Source organism: Notothenia rossii, assembly GCF_949606895.1.
Source record: "Notothenia rossii genome assembly, chromosome: 7".
NCBI classification, from domain to species: Eukaryota; Metazoa; Chordata; class Actinopteri; order Perciformes; family Nototheniidae; genus Notothenia; species Notothenia rossii.
The window spans coordinates 4,063,536-4,083,961 of record NC_136905.1 but is presented as its reverse complement, the minus strand read 5'-3'; the positions used below and the strand labels follow the sequence as shown (position 1 = coordinate 4,083,961).

The window sequence follows — 20,426 nt, the reverse complement described above, 5'->3', positions numbered from 1 at the left end:
TTCATAAGAGCACATAGACCTGACTGTGGCAAAAGACAAGCGCAAGGATCTGACCATGGCAATAGACAAAGACGAACTGACACTGAACACTGGGAGACTGGGGAATTTAAACACAGGGTAACAAGACACAGGTGGGAACAATCAGGGGCGGGGCTGACACTGATGAGCACAGGAGACACAGAAGGGGTGACAGGAGAAAACAATCAGGAAATTAGACACACCAGGGAAACTAACGACAGACAGGAAAACACAGGGAGAAAGACCGGAGGAAAACATGACAAGGAGAACAGCAAAACACCCACTGCCAGACACACAAAACTAAAAACCGTGACAGTTGAGGGTTTCTGCAGTCAGATTGGTATTTCAGTAAAGATAGAGGTAACTACGGTTACAGAGAGAGGAAGGTTTTGGGCTGTGTGTGTCTTTCAGTGGTTACATGGTTAAAATAGACACTTGAGAACGGCTTCTCATGTTTGAAGCAATAAATCGACACAAACACCTTCAATAAACTGATATTATGGAACTCACAGTGGATACGAAGGCCCACGATGGCTAACAGTACGAGCCAACACACTTCTATCAGAAGAATATTCTGAGTGAAGAAGAGAAACCACCGACCTGGAAAATAAGAATTCAGTTAAAGCATCTGAAAAACAACATTTAACAGCCAAAATACTTTAAAATGTGAATTGTTTTGTGTTCATAATGCACCTGGACGGGTTCTCTTTCTATCCACAGCGCCTCTTGAGACATTAACATAGTCAGCTTCTTCTTCTTCAATTTCCTCTGGAAGATAAACACGTTATTTATATTTGAGTGCAGTTTTACTGATGTTGAGCATCCACGAGGAAGCATTGCACTAAAAGATAGATTTATGATTAAAATCAATATTTAAAAGAAGTTGCAGTTATGCATAATATCAGAAGCAAATATCAACAATGTATTTCTACACAGAAAGGGTGAGGGTAAGCTTTAATGTATGAGTAATGTTCCAGACACAGATATTAATCTCATGCCGAACTAAAAACCACACACAGAGAGTTGTTCGGTTCTCACGCTGACATTTTCTTTAAAATAAAAAAACAAATATCTTTCTGCTGAAACTAAAAACCAGTAGACAAACTAAAATCTCATTTATTTTAAATAAGCAAATTGTTTTTTTCATAAAAGGTGTTGATACATCGACCTCTTCTTACTCAATTTCCTCAGAGAGAAATAAATGCATTGAATTTATAATTCTGTGTTTATCAGAGTTTGAAAATCACATTTAAAATAAATGTTGGTATTTTAAAACTGCTGAGTTCTTCTGTTCATCGCGGACAAAGGTTTGAAGTCCTGCTGCAGACCTGAGGCTGTCAGAGAGCGTCTGCTCTGATGTGACACTCTTTATTCAACTTCTGCTTTTAATGTACATCAGTGTGACAACCCTGTGGTTGTCCACCAGGTGGTGCTGCTGTAACCTGTGTGTTTGTTGTAATCAGCAGTGATGGGACCCACCTGTGGCCCTTGATTCCAGGATATAAGAGGGCTGCAGAACAGGCTCTCGGTCTATTGTTTTGTTTTGTTTTATTTATTTAATGGTTTTATTAATTTATTTTTATCTTATTTTGATTAGATCATAGGTTAATGAGTTGGAATGATGTGATGATGCATACTCATGTACAGTAGGTGGCGGTATGCACCTTTTTAGTTGTTTGCAATCCGACAAAAGCAAGAGAAGAAGAAGAAGAAGAAGGCTCTCGGTCTCGCTCAGCTGCCCCGCTCGGTGCAGCAGGACACCGCTCCTCTGTTTGTTTTATTGTTGGTGGTAATCACTGTTAGGTAAAATAAATGATTGTTTTGGGCAACTCCTGTGTGGAACTGTTGTCCTTGTGTTACAAGCAGAGCCAGCTTGTAACATCAGTGTCAGATATGTTGCAACCTATCGAATAGTTTTGACCTTATTTGGCTTGATTAAACTCACTGACAACGTCAACGAGCGAAATGAAAGAAAACGACTCGGACAATTGATATGTATGGAGAACAAAAGGAGTTTGCTTTTCAAACTGGGACAAGAAAACACCAGAGAAGTAACGGGGCAGAAACCCTCCTTTTTACGCAGCGGTCCAGACATAGACATTAAACTATATTCAGTTGCCAGTTACTTTGGCAATAGGGCAGGGATATCTAGATACTTTCCAAGGTTTGACTTAATGAATTGTGCTACTTTTAAAGCAACGATGTTTTCAAATCTGTAATCAAAAAGCTCCGAAAAAAGCTCCTTCGAAGCAGGGGCTGCCGTTGCTACGTAGTTCAAACGGTAACAACGGACTATTTTTCTTAGCGGATGCATGTCATTTTAAATCAATACAATATTTTGTAAATCAATAAAAGCATTTCAATTAATATTGAGAGTCATGTTGTTACTTTGTTGAGAATGTGGCCCTGTCATAAGCGGGATAATGCGCAGCGACTTGGTCATTATGAAGATGATGACCAAGTCGCTGCACATTATCCTTTACATGCCGTCATAGATACTTCTTAGTGTTTGCACTTTTTTTGGCCAATTCACCTCCACTTCATGTCCCTCTCTGAAACTCTGCTGGTGCTGATGTTGACAGAGTGACTGAATATTGAGGCCTGATCTCCTTCTATCTTATTTACATAACAATGGTTGCACCATGAATAAGATTGTTTCTCCAGACTTGATTAAAGCACTGATGTTTTCAATGAAAACACAAAAACAACAATGTGTGGCAGCACATTTATTCACTGGTGACAACAGAGTTAAACAAGACATTGCTCATAGATAAAAATACAGATAGATACAAATCATCCATAAACTGTGCATCATCAGAATAGCATCAGGGACAGTTTCATCCCACTGGCCACAAGACTATTAAACACCTGAGCTTGCACTATTTCTATTTGTGTTGTTTTTTATATGTATGTCTTATGTCTTGTTAATTGCACTGTTAAGGAACCTGAGATCACATTTTGTTTATACTTTACATAATTACACCGTAGTTTCTAAATGTCATGACAATAAACCTTTGAATCTTGAATCTTGAAAAATAGTTATTAAACAGACTCTGGAACATTGTATTGAGAACAAGTGATGCAGCGCCCTCTGCTGGCCGGTAGAAGCAATACAATAAAATGGTCCAGAGTCTTTGCAATAATCTGCAGAGTTTAAGCGTTGCATCTCTAAAACAACAGAATAACATTATTCACACAAAACAGTATAACTATTTTAACCATCCATATCTAATAAAAACACCATAAAAATGTTAAAGAAATACATATTTGCATTCATTTATCAAGCTCCATAGAAATTAAGTCAAACTATATCGATTTTAAAAGAATCCACATTATGAGTTAACTTTTGTGTTTTATTGTTTTTATCCAGTTTGTGAAACGTTTCTGGAATTACTTTTTTTTATCCTTTTTTTGTTTTATATTTTTGTTTTGAATTTGTTTTTATTCACAAGTAATTTTTACTTGTTAAACAAAAGAGTTTCCAGAAACCTTCTTAGACCCCATTGACAGGGGAACGAAACCGGTTCTATCTGCATAGTTTCTCTTGTCTTGCGTTGCGTATAGCCCTTTCATTTACACGAGGCCGTAACAAAACGATAGAACGGACCCCGCAAACGATAACGGGTCCCAAGCAGTGGCGTTTTCTCCTGGAGGCCAAGGGAAGCCAGGCTTCCCCTGTTTTTTCGGATTGTAGTTATAATTTTAATAAATAAATAAAAACACTTCGTTTAGTTTCGGAAATTCTTTGTTGTGTGTTGCTGCCGGCCCGTCTCTCCCCCATTCTCATTGAGTATTTTACAAAGATTGAAACAGCGCCCCTCTAGATGTTATGGTGAAACAGTAGATTTTACTCTCTGTTGCGAGAGGAGGCCAGCTGAAATTTGCTTCCCTTGGTGAAAAAAAATGGAGGGATTGACCAATCAGATGAGGCTCACGTCATGCCCCTGCCAACCTGTGATTGGTCAGGGCCATGCCAAGGGAAGCCAGAGGCGGCTGGCTTCCCTTGCCTCACAATCCAATCAAATCGCATCAACTTAGTGGTGCAGTGACGCGTCCTGAAAAGCGGAAGTAAGCTGCGCTCGGTTTCCCTTGACAAAAAAGCAATGGGATTTCTCCATAGGATTTTGGAAAATAGCTCGAAACAAGGTCAGTGGGAAACGTACCTGTTAGATAAATGCACGTTTTTTTCAGCCGGATAATATCCACATGTCTACCCTACTTTTATAATTTTCGAATCATAAATCTAATCGATAGAAGATAGATAGCGTCACTGCACCACTTACACCGCCGTTAGAAAGTAGCAAGCAACTGAAGCAAGTGCAATTATGGAGGGTGGAGATTTGGAGTCTTTAATCAAAAATAATTGTACTAAACTTCCGCTGCAGCAGCAACAACAAATACAATCTGATGACAGGCCAATGCCCAAACTGGAGCTGTGTACAGCGAGGAACAAAGGAGCGAACCGGACGTAAAGCATTAAAGGTCTCCTGATTTAGTTTGTGAATGAATGCTTATTAGAGTTTGGTCTGGAGAGTGCGTGCGGACCTGTCGGTCAGATAACAGGCGTGTGTAAGTCCTGCATCTGTATGATACACATGTCTGTAAAATGATACCGGGCGCTGTAATCACTCATCTGGTTACGTTATTACATTGACCACCACACCCCCCCCCCCCCCCCCGACCCAAAAGAAAGGACGTATTCTTGGCTTCCCCTCATTTTTTCCCCACGTCACGCTACTGGTCCCAAGGTGGATAGATCTGCAAACGGAACGCTCTGGGGGGCCAAACCATAGATATATATAAACACTTGATGACTCACCCGCGCTGCTGGCCAATGGAGACCGACGTTGCCACATGGCGGCCATCTTGCCACAGGCAGCTCGCTTATTCATAATATTATGTCTATGGTGCTCTATTGAAATAACCGTAGATTGCTCAATTTTAAACCAATTTTCAAACGGTTTGGTTTGTTATAAACATCAAAGATGTAGTTATGATACTGCATACTTATAATTATAATCATGAACTTTTTTTTACAACATGTGTTGTTGTCTCCTGTGTCATAGCCATGCTAATAATGTTTATAATAAACCAAACCGTTTGTAAATCAGTCAAGATTTCAGTGAGTTAATAGTATTTCTGTGCAGATCCCTCACTTCACAACAGCTGTAGCAGTAGTTGTTGACTGTGGCAAGATGGCCGCCGGTGAGCTACGCTGACGACTCCCCCTTCAGCCATCTAGTGTTTATATATATCTATGGGTCAAACGGCTCCGTCTGTATGCCTCTATTCCAGGGGTCGGCAACAGGCAGACCGCGGTCCGGATCCGGACCCAGACGCCGACCTATACGGACCCGGACCTGTAATCAATACATTAATAGGGGATTTCAATTTTGACGGGGCGATTCTATTTTAACCGCTGCCAACAGGGGGCGAAAGAGACGAGTGAGCGATACAGGGAGAGAAACACAGAAGAAGAGACGAGAGAGCGGCAGAGAGAAGCGGAGAGGAAAGTGAGTGAAGAGAATAATTAGCAATACAGGGAGAGAAGACGGAGAGGAGAGTGAACAGACGTGTTAGCGGCAGACAGGGAGAGACAAAAAATGACACATGGCGCTCTCCAAGAAGAGGAAAGTGGACAGTGAAAACAGAGCTTTTAACCCTGAGTGGACTCATTCATGTTCATCCTGCCCACTGGGAGCACAGAGCCAGTGTGTCTCATTTGTTCAGAGACCGTGGCGCTCATTAAAAGTGCAAAAACGCCACTGAGACAAAACACAAAGTGTTTGACCAAACATTCCCTCTCAAGTCAGAACTGAGGTCACAAGAAATAAGCAGTCTCAGAGCCCGATATGATCAGTCCACCAGGATCAAAATCAAAAGTAAACATCGTTACAGGGCAGGCTAACCGAGGCTAACCAATGAGCTAACCCAGGCTAACCAATGAGCTAATCCAGGCTAACCAATGAGCGCCTGCAGGTATATGAGAATGGACCTGGCACCATTTCATTGGCAGTCAGTTGTTGATTACATGCAGACGTTGATAAAGGTGCAGGCTACTTCAATATATACAGTATATCACATATTCATAAAGCAACTTAGACATTTTGATGTTCCGGACCTTTACATGGGGAGATATTCTCTAACTGGACCTCGTTGAATTTTAGTTGAATACCCCTGCTCTAGTCTATACGAACATTCGCCTCTACCGGAGAGATATACCGGCCCGTTCACACAGCGGCGTTGGAAGCTTCTGCTCATTCACTTTGAATGGGGTGACGTCACTTTTCGCCGTTCTGCATTGTGGGAAGCAGAGCGGAGCTTTCCTGGCGTTTCAAGCTGCAAAAGTTGAGCAATGTTCAACTTTTGAAGCCTCGGCAGAAGCGTCAGCCAATCAAATCCCGTTTATGCAAATCTGCCAGTACAAGCGCTAGCCAATCAAACCACGTGTATGCGTGACATACCGCACTTCATTTCCTTATTCCAAAGAAAATGGAGGAGAAATTAGTTATTGCGGTAGCATATCACCCGGTTCTTTACGACCAGTCCCTATTTAATTACCGGGATACAAACCGGAGGAACCAGGCATGGAGGGAGGTGGCAGAGACAGTGGGTGAAACTGGTAGGTTTTAGCCTGTTTGGGGAGTTTATATCCAGTTTACTTCGTTTTAACATTGAATGGACAGCTAGCAAGCATTGAAGAACCAGGCTTTTTTGCTTTGTATGTCGGGGGCGGGAGATTCATGTGATTGGTTGTTGGTCGCGTTGCTCGCATAAACTCCCCCAAGCTTCAGACATGCCCACTTCCAAGCTTTTTCCAAAGCCGCTGTGTGGACGGGCCACACAGTAGGAGAACACGCCGTCCACCGCGGAGAATAAACAGAAGGGCAACCATGGCAACCATGCTCCGGGGTCTTCTTCGCTGCTTTTGGTGTATTTTGTGACGGCAGCAGCGCCACTTACAGGCCTGGCATATGTATTACAGCGTTTCCAGCGGGTCGAGCGGTCTCGTGTGAACGGACACGTTAAATTAATCGAATGCGTGTGAACCGATGTGAACGAAAGACTGTTTTGAAAGCGCATACGGTGCGTAAACGCAAACGTTCCTGTGTAAATGGGGTCTTAGTATGACTGCCCTGTTTAAACAGATAGAGCCTTCTTCTGGCAGATCCATTGTCGTTTTAAATTACAGCTCACGGATGACCATGTGTCTTTGTCCTTTTTAAACACTGCACAGTGACCGTCAGCAGGAGGATCTATCAAGGAGCTGAGGAGAGAACATGATGTTTAGATAAAGGCTGATCGATTTTGTTATCCAAAGTGTTTAAACGTGTCTCTTACCTTTCAGTCAGATTACTTCCATCCACCCACTCCCATTTCTTATTTACAACTCTCAGACCAATCCAGTATCCGTTATATCCAATGCTTTTTACATTGATTGCTTCCTGGAAGACAGAGAGAGAGTTATCAGGTATTTAAACATTAAACTGTATTAAACATAAAGACCCAAAGTGTGTTCAAACCTACACAAAACACAATTACTTTCATAATCGCATCATATTAATGGGTTTACCATTTCCTCTGAATCATGTGCAACAGCCAAATATGAATTATTTCCACTGCAGTCTTTTTGAGCTTCTTCCCAGGTTTTCCATCGAAGACTAGGAAGGTAATTATACTGACAGCAGCTGGGAGCAGTGAGTTTCCAGCCCTTCTGACAAGCTTCACACTTTTTATCTGAAACAACAGAGTCCAAGCAATCAACATCATTACTGCATTATGAAAACATTGTAATTTTGACGTAATATATAGGATCTGAACATACCAATGTTTCCTAAGCAGTAGGAATCGATGCTCCACTGAGCTCGACTGATGCTGAGCTCATTCCAGTTTGTTGTCAGGTTTTGTATTTGCTGTGTCAAGTTGTTCTTCTGGGTCTCCAGCTCCAGGATTCGTGTTTTCAGCTCCTGGACTTCTGCAGACAGGTCTTTCACGTTGCTTTCTGAGAAAGTATAGACTTGTGTCAGGTTGCCCAACTGGTCCTTCAGATTCTTGTTGTGCCTCGTCAAATTTTCATTTTCTAAGCTGAGTTTTGTGTTGATTGCCCGTAGAGTTGAGTTTTCTTTTAACTGGTTTGGATCACTCTCATGAATTAATGTAACTGCAAAATGAGAAAGTAGCTTCTTTTATAATCAAGGTTATATTGCAATTTAGATTTTTGTCTATTTGCCTCTTTTGGAAGCTTCTTCCTATCAGTCTCACTTTAAGTTTTCCGGTCTTTAGACTCAAACTAAAAATCTCTTAGTCTGTCTCAAAGTGACTTATATAAGTGTTTTATAATGACTCTGACTTCTCCAATTCTCAGACCCATTTATATTTCACATGATCTGAAACTGCTTGTCACTGTGGTTTGAGGTCAACATTACTAAGAGACGAGTGAAACGGGGAAGTCTTCAAGCCACACATTTTGTGAAATAGCAAGTGCTGGTGGGTAGAGAGTGGGATAAACTCAGAACTTCACAGAGGCTCAGTAACATGAAAGACACATGACATTTGTTAATACATTGAGATTAGATAGACATTCATTGTTGTTTGGGTCTGATAATATGATTTGTTAAGAATAAGAGAAATATAGAATATGACTTGACTCATCTTTTAATTATTTGTATGCATACTTGTCTGTATTTCCCACTAATGGTGCCTGCAGGTATGTACAGTATAGGAAAGTCTCAAACTAATTCATGTATTCATCCACATGAACGGCTTCTTGATTGATAATCTTGCATTATTTGGGAAAACAAGCACAATACATTAATGGATGCTACCTCCATGTTGGCCTACAGAAATGCGTCCTCATTGCACCACTCTGTTAGAGGAAAACGCTCATAATAATACTTTCTACACCGTCATACTGTGGCATGTACATGACTGATATCAAATGGTGTAAAAAGATTTTAAAAAAATGTTAAAAGATGCTACTATTCTTTACGGTTTGTCTCATGTCTAAGTCTGAGATAATGCACTTCCTGTTTTGTGTACTTACGGTAGACGCGGACTCCAATGAGGCCACCCAGCAGAATGACACAGAGAATCCCCAAACAAGGGGCCAAGTGCTGAAAGCGCCGATGTCCTGCTGAGTCTAAACAACTCAAATGAATCACATTAACTTTCCAAATGAAGATTGGTACCTTTCAAAGTGTCAGTCTCTTTAGTACAGATATTGTGTCACTTTTCAACTAGGACAGTATACAGTATGGTAAATGCAGATGGGCTTTTTTTTTTATTAGAGTAAAAGGTAAAAGACAGGAAAGGATACCAAGTTGATTTGACTAACTCAGATGCTTGAACCTTATTAGTCAGTCAAACTTTGGAATACAGTTCAGAACAAAGGAGTACATTTGGTCCCCTATCACTTACATTGTGAGATATGGCCTAAATAAACAAAAGGAGTGATATGGACAGCAAAGATTGTTCAAATATTTAAACAGGCACCTGACTGTTGTTAAAGGGCCGACTTAAAGAGTTGTGAACCCATTGTGTTTTGAGAAACTGCTTTATGTACTTTGCTAAAAGTGTTCCAGTGAGAGTTACCGTAGGTCTTGAGTATTAGTCACTCTAACATTATTGCAGTTCAACACAAAATTTCAATCTCAAAATAACCGTTCGCAAGAGATTTCCTAAAAACGAACCTCATATCTAGTCTGATTCATTCACAGTCCGGTGCCTTGCTCAAGGGCACCACGGCAGGGCCCAGGAGGTGGACTGGGACCTCTCCAAGTAGCAGTCCACACTCCATATTTAGGTCTGGTCGGGGACTTGAACCGGCGACTCTACGGCTCCCAGTCCAAGTACTGACTGAGCCACTGCCGGACATATATCTTACTCCACTGCAGTTATAGTAAGTTCATAATTCAGATGCATTATTATTTTAAATACATAATGTGTTGTTATAAATATGAACAGATGGACGATCTGAAAAACTAGATAAGAAAGAAACTTAATTGGCATCTGTACACATTTAAGTTTATTTTATTTAATTAGAACCGTTTTTTGGGTGTTTTTTCTTTAATTTCTAACTTTTCTGTGTCGTGTACATTGATTACTTTAAGAACAGTTTGCTTTTTATACTTACTTACTTTTACTCAAGTAATATTTTCAAAGCTGTACTTCTACTTGTAAAGGATAATGTTACCGCATGGTAACAGTACTTTTACTAAAGGACCAGAATACAAAGGTCTTGGTTTGGCTTAAAATAAGTACTTTTTTGTAACTTAAAACAAATCAACAATTATTTGACATCAAGACTTGTGCATACTATGATTATAGCCTTAACTTTGATTTGTCAAAAACAAACGGAAGAAAAGACAATACAGCTTTCCACCATCATTTTGTCATTAGACCAGAATGCCCGTCTGCAAGACGTTGACATTTGTCACACTGCACACTCCCAACTTTGTAGAGCTTTGTTAGAGTGCTGGTTACTGACAAAGCACCTACAGATATAAACTTTAGAACAGTTCTTGTGAACTTGTTCCCTTTTGATAGTTATAATGGTAAAGTAGTGGTAGTAGTGGTATCACTTCCAGTTTCAGTAACACCTGAATGTTTTTTTGAATACAACTTACCCTCGTTCTATTTCTTTGGTTTCTTTGTGAACGAATGAGAAGGACTTTTAAAGGCTGCTTTAATTGTTTGATATTGCAGAACAATTGCCTTAGAATTATCCAAAAATTCATGTTTTTTCCTCAGAGTGCATTAAAATGGGCAGCTTCAAAATGATGAGATTGTCTTTCAGGTATTGTGTCATGCCGTTTATAAAGGGAAACGACATGATACGGGAAACTCTCAACAGATAATTCGCAATTTCCTCACTGGTTTTAAATAGATGTGTTCGTGATGATATATCTCCAGTGTGAGTCGCTAAATTAAAATACCCAACAAATGAGCATCAGTTTGAATCTTTTTATCACCTCGAGCGATAGAACTATTAACAAAGCAATTATATACTAATAAAGGTCTGGCTTATCTAAAGCCAGTTGAGTAGCACTTGAAATGTTTGGCTCTATGAAACCTGATGTACTTATATGATTCTGTTTTCTTCAAGTTTGTATCTTCTTGGTCGAACGCACTTATTGTAAGTCCCTTTGGATAAAAGCGTCAGCTAAATGCAATGTAATGTAAAGTTAAAGAAATATGAATTGAAGTTAAACTGAAATAGGATGAGCTGTTCAAAGGGTTCAAACTACTCTAAATTTAAAAGTGTTTTTTCAACGTAGAATACATAAATAAAGAGCTTCTTTCTACCAAAGATGTGCATTGATGAACCCAGAAAACTCATATTATTAAAATCTAGATGCACGATTATACGTTTTCTTGGTTCATTAAAAGTTTACACTCAACATTGTGATCTTGAAAAACATCAATGCAAATCTGCTGGGTTGGCTAAAAATCTATTCTTCACCCACACTAAACAAATAAAAAACAGCCTTTTAACAATTTCTCTAAATTTTTCTGGTTTCACATTTAAATTACAGGACATTAAAAACAGCAACTTTCTTTGGATTGAAGTACTCAACTTTGCATTGATCACATTAACAAAGATGCTCTGATTCAAAAATCATCAGCAGGAAGTGAAAGTTGTTAAATAACTAAACTTACCCGCAGGTGGATGATTGTTGCCGGCTTTCAACACAACCGAAGCGTAGTTCACCTCCTCCTCTCCCTCCGCCATCACTACAGCCGCTCTGTTGAGCGCTCTCTGACTCGTAGACGGAGAAGTCTCTGGACATCGAACTAGGAGAACTGGTTGTTTCCTCTCTTCTGTTGAAGTCTATCTCTCAGCCTTCAAACTAACCACTTCTGCTTTTGGTCGAGAAGTTCATTTGCATCGCTTCACATGACTGAACATGGACCGTAGAAATAAATGGTGTGTTCTTGTTTTTAGTCAATGTAACTCTTTTGGAAGATGTTTTTTGTCCGTCTCTCTTCAGGTTTCAAGAAATCCCCCAAAAAAAGACTGGAGCCAAAAATGTCATTTTCTTTGAGTTTTCCAATTCTCCGAACCTAGACCTTTAGTTCCTACTGAGGACGTCGCCTAAATCCGCATTTCACTGTAGTGTTAGGTCAACTTTACTTAGAAAATTAGTGACATGGGGAAGTTTAGGGTTTCTGCAGTCAGATTGGTATTTCAGTAAAGATAGAGGTAACTACGGTTACAGACAGAGGAAGGTTTTGGGCTCTGTGTGTCTTTCAGTGGTTACATGGTTAAAATAGACACTTGAGAACGGGTTCACATGTTTGAAGCAATAAATTGACACAAACACCTTCAATAAACTGATATTATGGAACTAACAGTAGATACGAAGGCTCATGATGGCTAACAGTACGAGCCAACACACTGCTATCAGAAGAATATAAGAAGAAGTTTAAGAAGATAAACACGTCATTTATATTTGAGTGCAGTTTTACTGATATTGAGCATCCATGAGGAAGCATTGCACTAAAAGATAGATTTATGATTAAAATCAATATTTAAAAGAAGTTGCAGTTCTCATTCATAACACTCCGTTCGATGTCTCACTATGGGATGCGCCTCATCGCGGAGCAAACAGAAGCATCAATCTCATTACGCCAATCCTGATTGTCAGGGAATCCACCCCCTATAAGTGGCTTGCGCTACGCCGCATGCGTCATTCAAACACCTCTTCTCGCTTCAGAGCACATCTCTATATTGGTAGCCGGGCTAGCTTAACAGTCCACAGACTGAACCAAGCTATCCAAGCTTACTTCGGTCGACGGGCGCTCGCCGGCTACTTCTATATATACTTCTGCAAGAAGACTGTTAATACTAACACACCAGTTAGTATTGCAAATCGACCTCGCCGTTTTTTCTTCGGAAATAAAGGTAAGGTTTTGATTTTTTCAAGCTAGCAACACACGTGTTGCTAGTTTGTCTTCCCTCACTACCGACACCACGGTAGCGAGGACGTTTTTTCTTTTTCTCTCTCACACCAGAGGAGTAGAAGATAAAAAAGGTATTAACACACCAGTTAATATTCTTTGAGAATAAAATCTACACCGTCGCTTTTTCTCCGGATTAACGACAGGTTGTGATTCTCTTTTCTCAGCAACGCACCTGCTACGAGCGCGTCCTTCCCACGTCGCCATAATGGTGGACAAGATGGACACGTCTCTCCCTCACACCAGAGGAGCCAGGGAATCGGAGGCTCGGCTCTGCGGCTGCGGGTTGGAGATTTCGGACACAGACACACCAGGTGTGCTCGTCCTGCCTCGGGCTGCAACACGCCCAGGAGGCTATCGACAACCCCGGCTCATGCGGGCATTGTGCCCGTTTCACCGTGAAGAGCCTCCGCTGACGGTTAGCTCGCCAAGCTAGCTTGTCGGGTCAGGACCCCCTCATGTCCTCTGATTTACCGGACGGAAATCAAGACACGGGGGCGTCCGCCACAGAGATGGAGCCCCGCACTGTGTCGGTCTGGGGCTCATCATTAGTGGCAGCCGCAGAACCGGAATCCCGCGCCGTGTCAGGCTGGGACTCGGTGGCAGCGAGGGACGTGCGAGCGGGGCCCCACGCTATACCAAGCTGGGGCCCCCGGCTGGACCTCACCATGGTCTCGCCCGCAGAAGATGTCCTGGAGTTGGACTATACGGAGGACGAAGAGGATGAAACCTCTGGATTCCTCCTGTCCGACTCTGATGAGCAGGAAGACAACGTCTTCATGTCATCGGCTCAGGCTGCAACGCCGGGAGCGATGGCTGCTCTCCCGGGCGATAGCACACCAGCTTCGCCCTGTCTGAGTATGGACCTGCAGGCCGTGTGTCAGCGTGCCGCAGCCAGACTAGACATCCCATGGCCCGAAATGGCCAAGGAGACCTCCAGGTCCCGTTACGAGGGGAAAAATTGGCCCCAAGCAACGAGGACAAAGAGGCAACTCCTGCCGGTCTTCCCGGAGATGTTGGATGAGGTGTCGGTCTCGTAGAGAGACCGGCCCTTCAGCAACAAGGCCCCAATCCAGGGTGCCTCCTCCCTAGACTGCAACGGTATGGAGAGGCTCGGCCTGCTCCGCATACCGCCGATGGAACCGCTGGTGGCAGCTCACCTCCTCCCGAGGATGGCGACTAAACCGAGCAGGAACCCCACGCTGCCGGCAAAGGCGGACCGGTTCCAGTCAACCATGACTGAACGGTCCTACAGAGCCGCAGCATTGTCTGCCAGGGCTTTGAACGTTTCCTCGCTGCTAACCGCTTACCAAGCGGAGCTCTGCGAGGATCTGTCAAGTAATCCTGGACCGGCAGTACTGGACGAGATAGCCGCGATCACGGACATCTGTCTCCGCGTTCAACGCTGCGCCGTCCAGGCCACGGGAAAGGCAATGGGAATTATAGTCGTGCAGGAAAGAGCTAGATGGCTCAACCTCACCAACCTCCCAGACCGGGAAAGAGAGGATGTGCTGGACATGCCCATCGTTCCCGAGGGGATTTTTGGATCTGCGCTCGCTTCTATGCAGAAGAGATGCGAGTCCAAGAAGAAGGAAGACGAGGCCCTCCACCTCTGTCTTCCTCGAAGGGTCCAGCCGCTGCCTTCACAGCGGCAGTCCTTCGCCCAAGCTACCTAAGCTGCTCGGTTTAAAGTACCGAAACAGCAGAGGTTACGGCCCACCCCGAGTCCCCAGCCCAGGCAGGAGACGAGGGCGAGTTGGCCCAGAAAATCTCCGGTTCCGGCTGCAGCCCAGGCGCAGCCAACCCGGAATTTCGGCCAGCAGTCGAGGAAGAAGAAGCTGGCGGCCTGACAGCCTCCTCTTCTTCCCTCGGTGACGGAGCTGGAAGGTTCCCCAGCTCCAGATGTGTTCCCGCTGCCTCGAGACATGCCTCAAAGCCATCCTCAAGTGCACCAAAACACATGTCACAATATTGTTCTGTTTTCTCAGATAAAGCATTTTCCGCTGACGCATCCAGGCCTCAGGCTGAGGGCGCAGCTCAGAAAAATGAAAGAGAAAACAATGAAAACAATAAAACCAATAAACAGCCCGCCATTTGTTCCCCTTTTGAGAGCAGCTACGGCCTCTCTCAAAAGGCGGACAATGAACGGGTCTGTGAAGGCACCGCCGCCACGCGCATGCGCAGTGACGACTGGGGCTGTGAGGCTACCACCGTCACATGCAGGCGCAGTGCCGGCTGGGGTTGTGAAGGCACCTCCGTCACGCGCATGCGCAGTGTCGGTGGGGACTGTCAAATCGGGGTACCACCGTGTTCAGACACTAGAGGGCCCCATAACACAACAAGTAGAGACTCAGAGGGCAAAAGACGTGACTTCTCCGCTGGCTCTAAGGAGCGAACAGTGGAAGATGCTCACAACGTCTGCTTGGGTGTTCAAGACAGTTACACGGGGCTACAGACTCCAATTCGCTGTCACCCCCCCTTGCTTCCCGGGCGTTCTGTATTCACAGGCCCGAGGGGAGTCAGCCCACATTCTAGAAAGAGAGATCCTCTCGCTTCTAGAAAAGAAGGCTATATCTATAATACCCGCCGAGTGGAGTCAGAGCGGCTTTTCTTCCAAGTATTTCCTCGTTCCCAAACGGGGAGGGAACGGAATTCGACCAATACTAGATTTGAGGGCTCTGAACGCGTATCTAAAAAGATACAAATTCAGAATGCTCACTCACACATCTCTGCTGCGTCTCGTGCGACAAAACGACTGGTTTACATCAGTCGACCTGAAAGATGCGTATTTCCATATCCCAGTATATTACCCACACAGGAAATATCTGAGGTTCGCATTTCAGGGGATCTGTTACGAATACAGAGTACTTCCCTTCGGTCTGTCTCTCAGTCCAAGAGTGTTTGTACGATGTACGGAAGCCGCGATAGCCCCGTTAAGACAACAGGGTATTCGCCTGGCAACCTACCTAGACGACTGGCTGCTTCTCGCACAGTCGGAACAGGAGGCTATTACGCAGACAAATGTCCTCGTAAAGCACCTGCTCAACCTGGGTTTCATAATAAACACAGAAAAGAGCATGTTGTGCCCGGCACAGACTGTACTCTTCCTGGGTTTACACCTGAACTCGGTGTCCTTTACAGCCCGCCTGTCAGCGGAAAGAGTGAAAGCTTTCAGAGCTTGCCTCGCTCATTTCCAGCTGCGCAAACATGTTCTTTTCAGATCATGCCTGCGGTTACTGGGGCTCATGGCGTCAGCCATCCTGGTCGTACGACTGGGACGGTTACACATGAGGGAGTTTCAGCGCTGGGTGGCCGCTCTAAAACTAAACCCCGCGCGTCATGGCGCGCGGAGAGTGATGGTTACTGTGAAATGCGTAATGGCACTGCGCCACTGGCTGTATCCGACTTTTCTGGTACGGGGCGGGACTATGGGTGCTGTCCTTTCACGGAAGGTGGTCACCACAGACGCATGTCTGACAGGCTGGGGAGGTATTTACGAAGGTCGTCCGGTGAGGGGTCTCTGGAGCAGAGACCTCCAGCGGTCGCACATAAATTACCTGGAGCTTTTAGCGGTGTTCCTCACCCTAAAACGCTTTCTGCCTTTTCTCAGAGGACACCATGTCCTCGTGAGGACGGAAAATACGACCACAATATCGTATATAAACCGACAAGGAGGTTTGCGCTCTCTCCAGTTACACATGCTGGCACGCAAACTGATCTTGTGGAGCTGCGGCAGTCTCCTCTCTCTGAGAGCGACGCACGTACCGGGTGTGATGAACCTCGGGGCAGACCTGCTGTCCAGAAGCGTACCACTATATGCAGACTGGACTCTACATCCAATGGTTGTGAGCCAGCTGTGGGTGCGTTACGGCCGAGCCGCGGTAGATCTGTTCGCATCAAAAGAAAATGCTCACTGTCAGCTTTTCTTTTCAATGCGCGACCAAAACGCACCATTAGGCGTGGACGCGCTCGCGCACATTTGGCCTCCGGTCCTCCTGTACGCGTTTCCACCCCTGGCGCTGATACCCCCAACTCTGGCCAGAGTGAGGGAACGGCGACACACAATGATCCTGATAGCTCCGCACTGGCCTGTAAGGTACTGGCTGGCGGAGATATATCAGCTGCTGTGCGGTCAGCCGTGGCAGCTCCCCCTACGCAGAGACATACTGTCTCAGGCGGGGGGGACGATCTTTCACCCAAATCCGGAGCGCATGGCCCTATGGGCCTGGCCCGTGAGTGGTATAATCTGAATGCAGTGGGTCTCCCGCAGAAGGTGATAAACACTATTCAGAGTGCAAGAGCTTCCTCCACTAGGTCTCTTTATGACTGTAAGTGGAGGGTGTTTGAGGACTGGTGCCTTCAAAAAGGGCACACCTCTTTTCAATGCGCTGTGGGAGTGATTTTATAATTTCTACAGGACCTAATTGATAAACACAGAGCTTTCTCCACGATCAAAGTGTACCTGGCTGCTATTGCTGCATGCCATGTGGGCTTTGAGGGTAAGACGGCCGGCCAGCATCCTCTGGTCTGCCGTTTTATGAAGGGAGCTCGCAGGCTCCTTCCTGTTTCCAGGTCACTGGTGCCCTTATGGGACTTGACAGTGGTTTTAGATGGGCTCACTCGACCTCCATTTGAACCGCTGGAAGAAGCTGACATGAAGCACCTGTCACTCAAGACAGTGCTGTTACTGGCCCTGGCATCCGCCAAGCGAGTCAGTGACATTCATGCGCTATCTGTACATCCTTCATGCACTCAGTTCGCCCGACGGTTAACGAGAATGTTGCTGAAGCCCAACCCTGCCTTTATACCTAAGGTGGTTGGTTCATGTACCCCCATTGACATTGAGGCATTTCCTCCGCCGCTGTGTTCCTCCGGGGAACAGCAGCCGAATTTGCTATGTCCAGTCCGTGCTTTACGCACTTATATGGACAGATCAAAAGAGTTTCGTCATAATGACCAACTCTTTGTGTCCTGGGCTAACCCTCAGAAGGGCAAGCCTGTTACTAGGCAACGGCTCTCTCACTGGATTGTGGAGGCAATTGCTTTGGCTTACACGAGTCAGGGTCTGCAGGCACCTTCGGGTTTGCGTGCTCATTCGACTCGTGGTCTGGCTACATCCTGGGCTTTGTTCAGGGGTGTTTCCATCCAAGACATTTGTGCAGCAGCGAGCTGGTCCTCGCCGCTCACTTTTGTCCGCTTTTACAGATTAGACGTCTTTGCTCCCAGTGTGGCCCATGCAGTGCTGGGCCCCCTGCTGAGTTAGAGCTCTAACTGTTAAGTTCTGGTTGGTCTTGGTGACTTTCGAGATAAGCTCGTCTGGCAATACGGGAGCTACAATATCCCATAGTGAGACATCGAACGGAGTGTTATGAATGAGAACTATAGGTTACTTACGTAACCCCAGTTCTCAGAGTAACATGAAGTGAGATGTCTCACCAGACGGCCCTCCTTGCTATGGTGAAGCGAGAAGAGGTGCTTATTTTGAATGACACATGCGGCGTAGCGCAAGCCACTTATAGAGGGTGGATTCCCTGACGCTGACGTCAAGATCACCAGCCAATCAGGATTGGCGTAATGAGATTGATGCTTCTGTTTGCTCCGCGATGAGGCGCATCCCATAGTGAGACATCTCACTTCATGTTACTCTGAGAACTGGGGTTACGTAAGTAACCTATAGTTATGCATAATATCAGAAGCAAATATCAACAATGTATTTCTACACAGAAAGGGTTAGGGTAAGCTTTAATGTATGAGTAATGTTCCAGACACAGATATTAATCTAAAGCCGAACTAAAAACCACACACAGACAGTTGTTCGGTTCTCACGCTGACATTTTCTTTAAAATAAAAAAACAAATATCTTTCTGCTGAAACTAAAAACCAGTAGACAAACTAAAATCTCATTTATTTTAAATAAGCACATTTTTTTTTTCATAAAAGGTGTTGATACATCGACATCTTCTTACTCAATTTCGTCAGAGAGAAATAAATGCATTGAATTTATAATTCTGTGTTTATCAGAGTTTGAAAATCACATTTAAAATAAATGTTGGTATTTTAAAACTGCTGAGTTCTTCTGTTCATCGCGGACAAAGGTTTGAAGTCCTGCTGCAGACCTGAGGCTGTCAGAGAGCGTCTGCTCTGATGTGACACTCTTTATTCAACTTCTGCTTTTAATGTACATCAGTGTGACAACCCTGTGGTTGTCCACCAGGTGGTGCTGCTGTAACCTGTGTGTTTGTTGTAATCAGCAGTGATGGGACCCACCTGTGGCACTTGATTCCAGGATATAAGAGGGCTGCAGAACAGGCTCTCGGTCTATTGTTTTGTTTTGTTTTATTTATTTAATGGTTTTATTAATTTATTTTTATCTTATTTTGATTAGAACATAGGTTAATGAGTTGGAATGATGTGATGATGCATACTAATGTACAGTAGGTGGCGGTATGCACCTTTTAAGTTGTTTGCAATCCGCCAAAAGCAAGAGAAGAAGAAGAAGAAGAAGGCTCTCGGTCTCGCTCAGCTGCCCCGCTCGGTGCAGCAGGACACCGCTCCTCTGTTTGTTTTATTGTTGGTGGTAATCACTGTTAGGTAAAATAAATGATTGTTTTGGGCAACTCCTGTGTGGCACTGTTGTCCTTGTGTTACAAGCAGAGCCAGCTTGTAACATCAGTGTCAGATATGTTGCAACCTATCGAATAGTTTTGACCTTATTTGGCTTGATTAAACTCACTGACAACGTCAACGAGCGAAATGAAAGAAAACGACTCGGACAATTGATATGTATGGAGAACAAAAGGAGTTTGCTTTTCAAACTGGGACAAGAAAACACCAGAGAAGTAACGGGGCAGAAACCCTTCTTTTTACGCAGCGGTCCAGACATAGACATCAAACTATATTCAGTTGACAGTTACTTTGGCATTAGGGCAGGGATATCTAGATACTCTCCAAGGTTTGACATAATGAATTGTGCTACTTTTAAAGCAAGCAACGATGTTTTCAAATCTAACCAAAAAGCTCCTAAAAAAACGCCTTCGAAGCAGGGGCTGCCGTTGCTACGTAGTTCAAACGTTAACAACGGACTATTTTTCTTAGCGGATGCATGTAATTTTAAATCAATACAATATTTTGTAAATCAATAAAAGCATTTCAATTAATATTGGGAGTCATGTTGTTACTTTGTTGAGAATGTGGCCCTGTCATAAGCGGGATAATGCGCAGCGACTTGGTCATTATGAAGATGATGACCAAGTCGCTGCACATTATCCTTTACATGCCAACATAGATACTTCTTAGTGTTTGCACTTTTTTTGGCCAATTCACCTCCACTTCCTGTCCCTCTCTGAAACTCTGCTGGTGCTGATGTTGACAGAGTGACTGAATATTGAGGACTGATCTCCTTCTATCTTATTTACATAACAATGGTTGCACCATGAATAAGATTGTTT

At 44.0% G+C, this 20,426-nt stretch overlaps 2 protein-coding genes and 1 long non-coding RNA gene across 3 annotated transcripts in view; all 3 read right to left on the bottom strand.

The window, feature by feature from the left end:
- The window catches only part of LOC307012812 (uncharacterized protein), a 197,646-nt gene that overhangs the window by 85,418 nt on the left and 91,802 nt on the right, over positions 1-20,426 (bottom strand). The window lies entirely within an intron of this gene.
- Positions 4,747-7,671, bottom strand: LOC307012880. Its single transcript, XR_013800755.1, has 3 exons — positions 7,592-7,671; positions 7,360-7,463; positions 4,747-7,285 (listed from the first exon to the last, which is right to left on the bottom strand). It is a non-coding gene; the product is annotated as an uncharacterized lncRNA (long non-coding RNA).
- On the bottom strand, positions 7,692-11,866 carry LOC307013413 (uncharacterized protein; the record flags this gene model as incomplete). The annotated part of the gene is made up of 4 exons (XM_079640810.1): positions 11,677-11,866; positions 9,062-9,157; positions 7,844-8,020; positions 7,692-7,729 (listed from the first exon to the last, which is right to left on the bottom strand). The coding sequence occupies exons 1-4, from the start codon at positions 11,747-11,749 to the stop codon at positions 7,692-7,694; spliced, it is 384 nt and encodes a 127-aa protein (XP_079496936.1). The 5' UTR covers positions 11,750-11,866.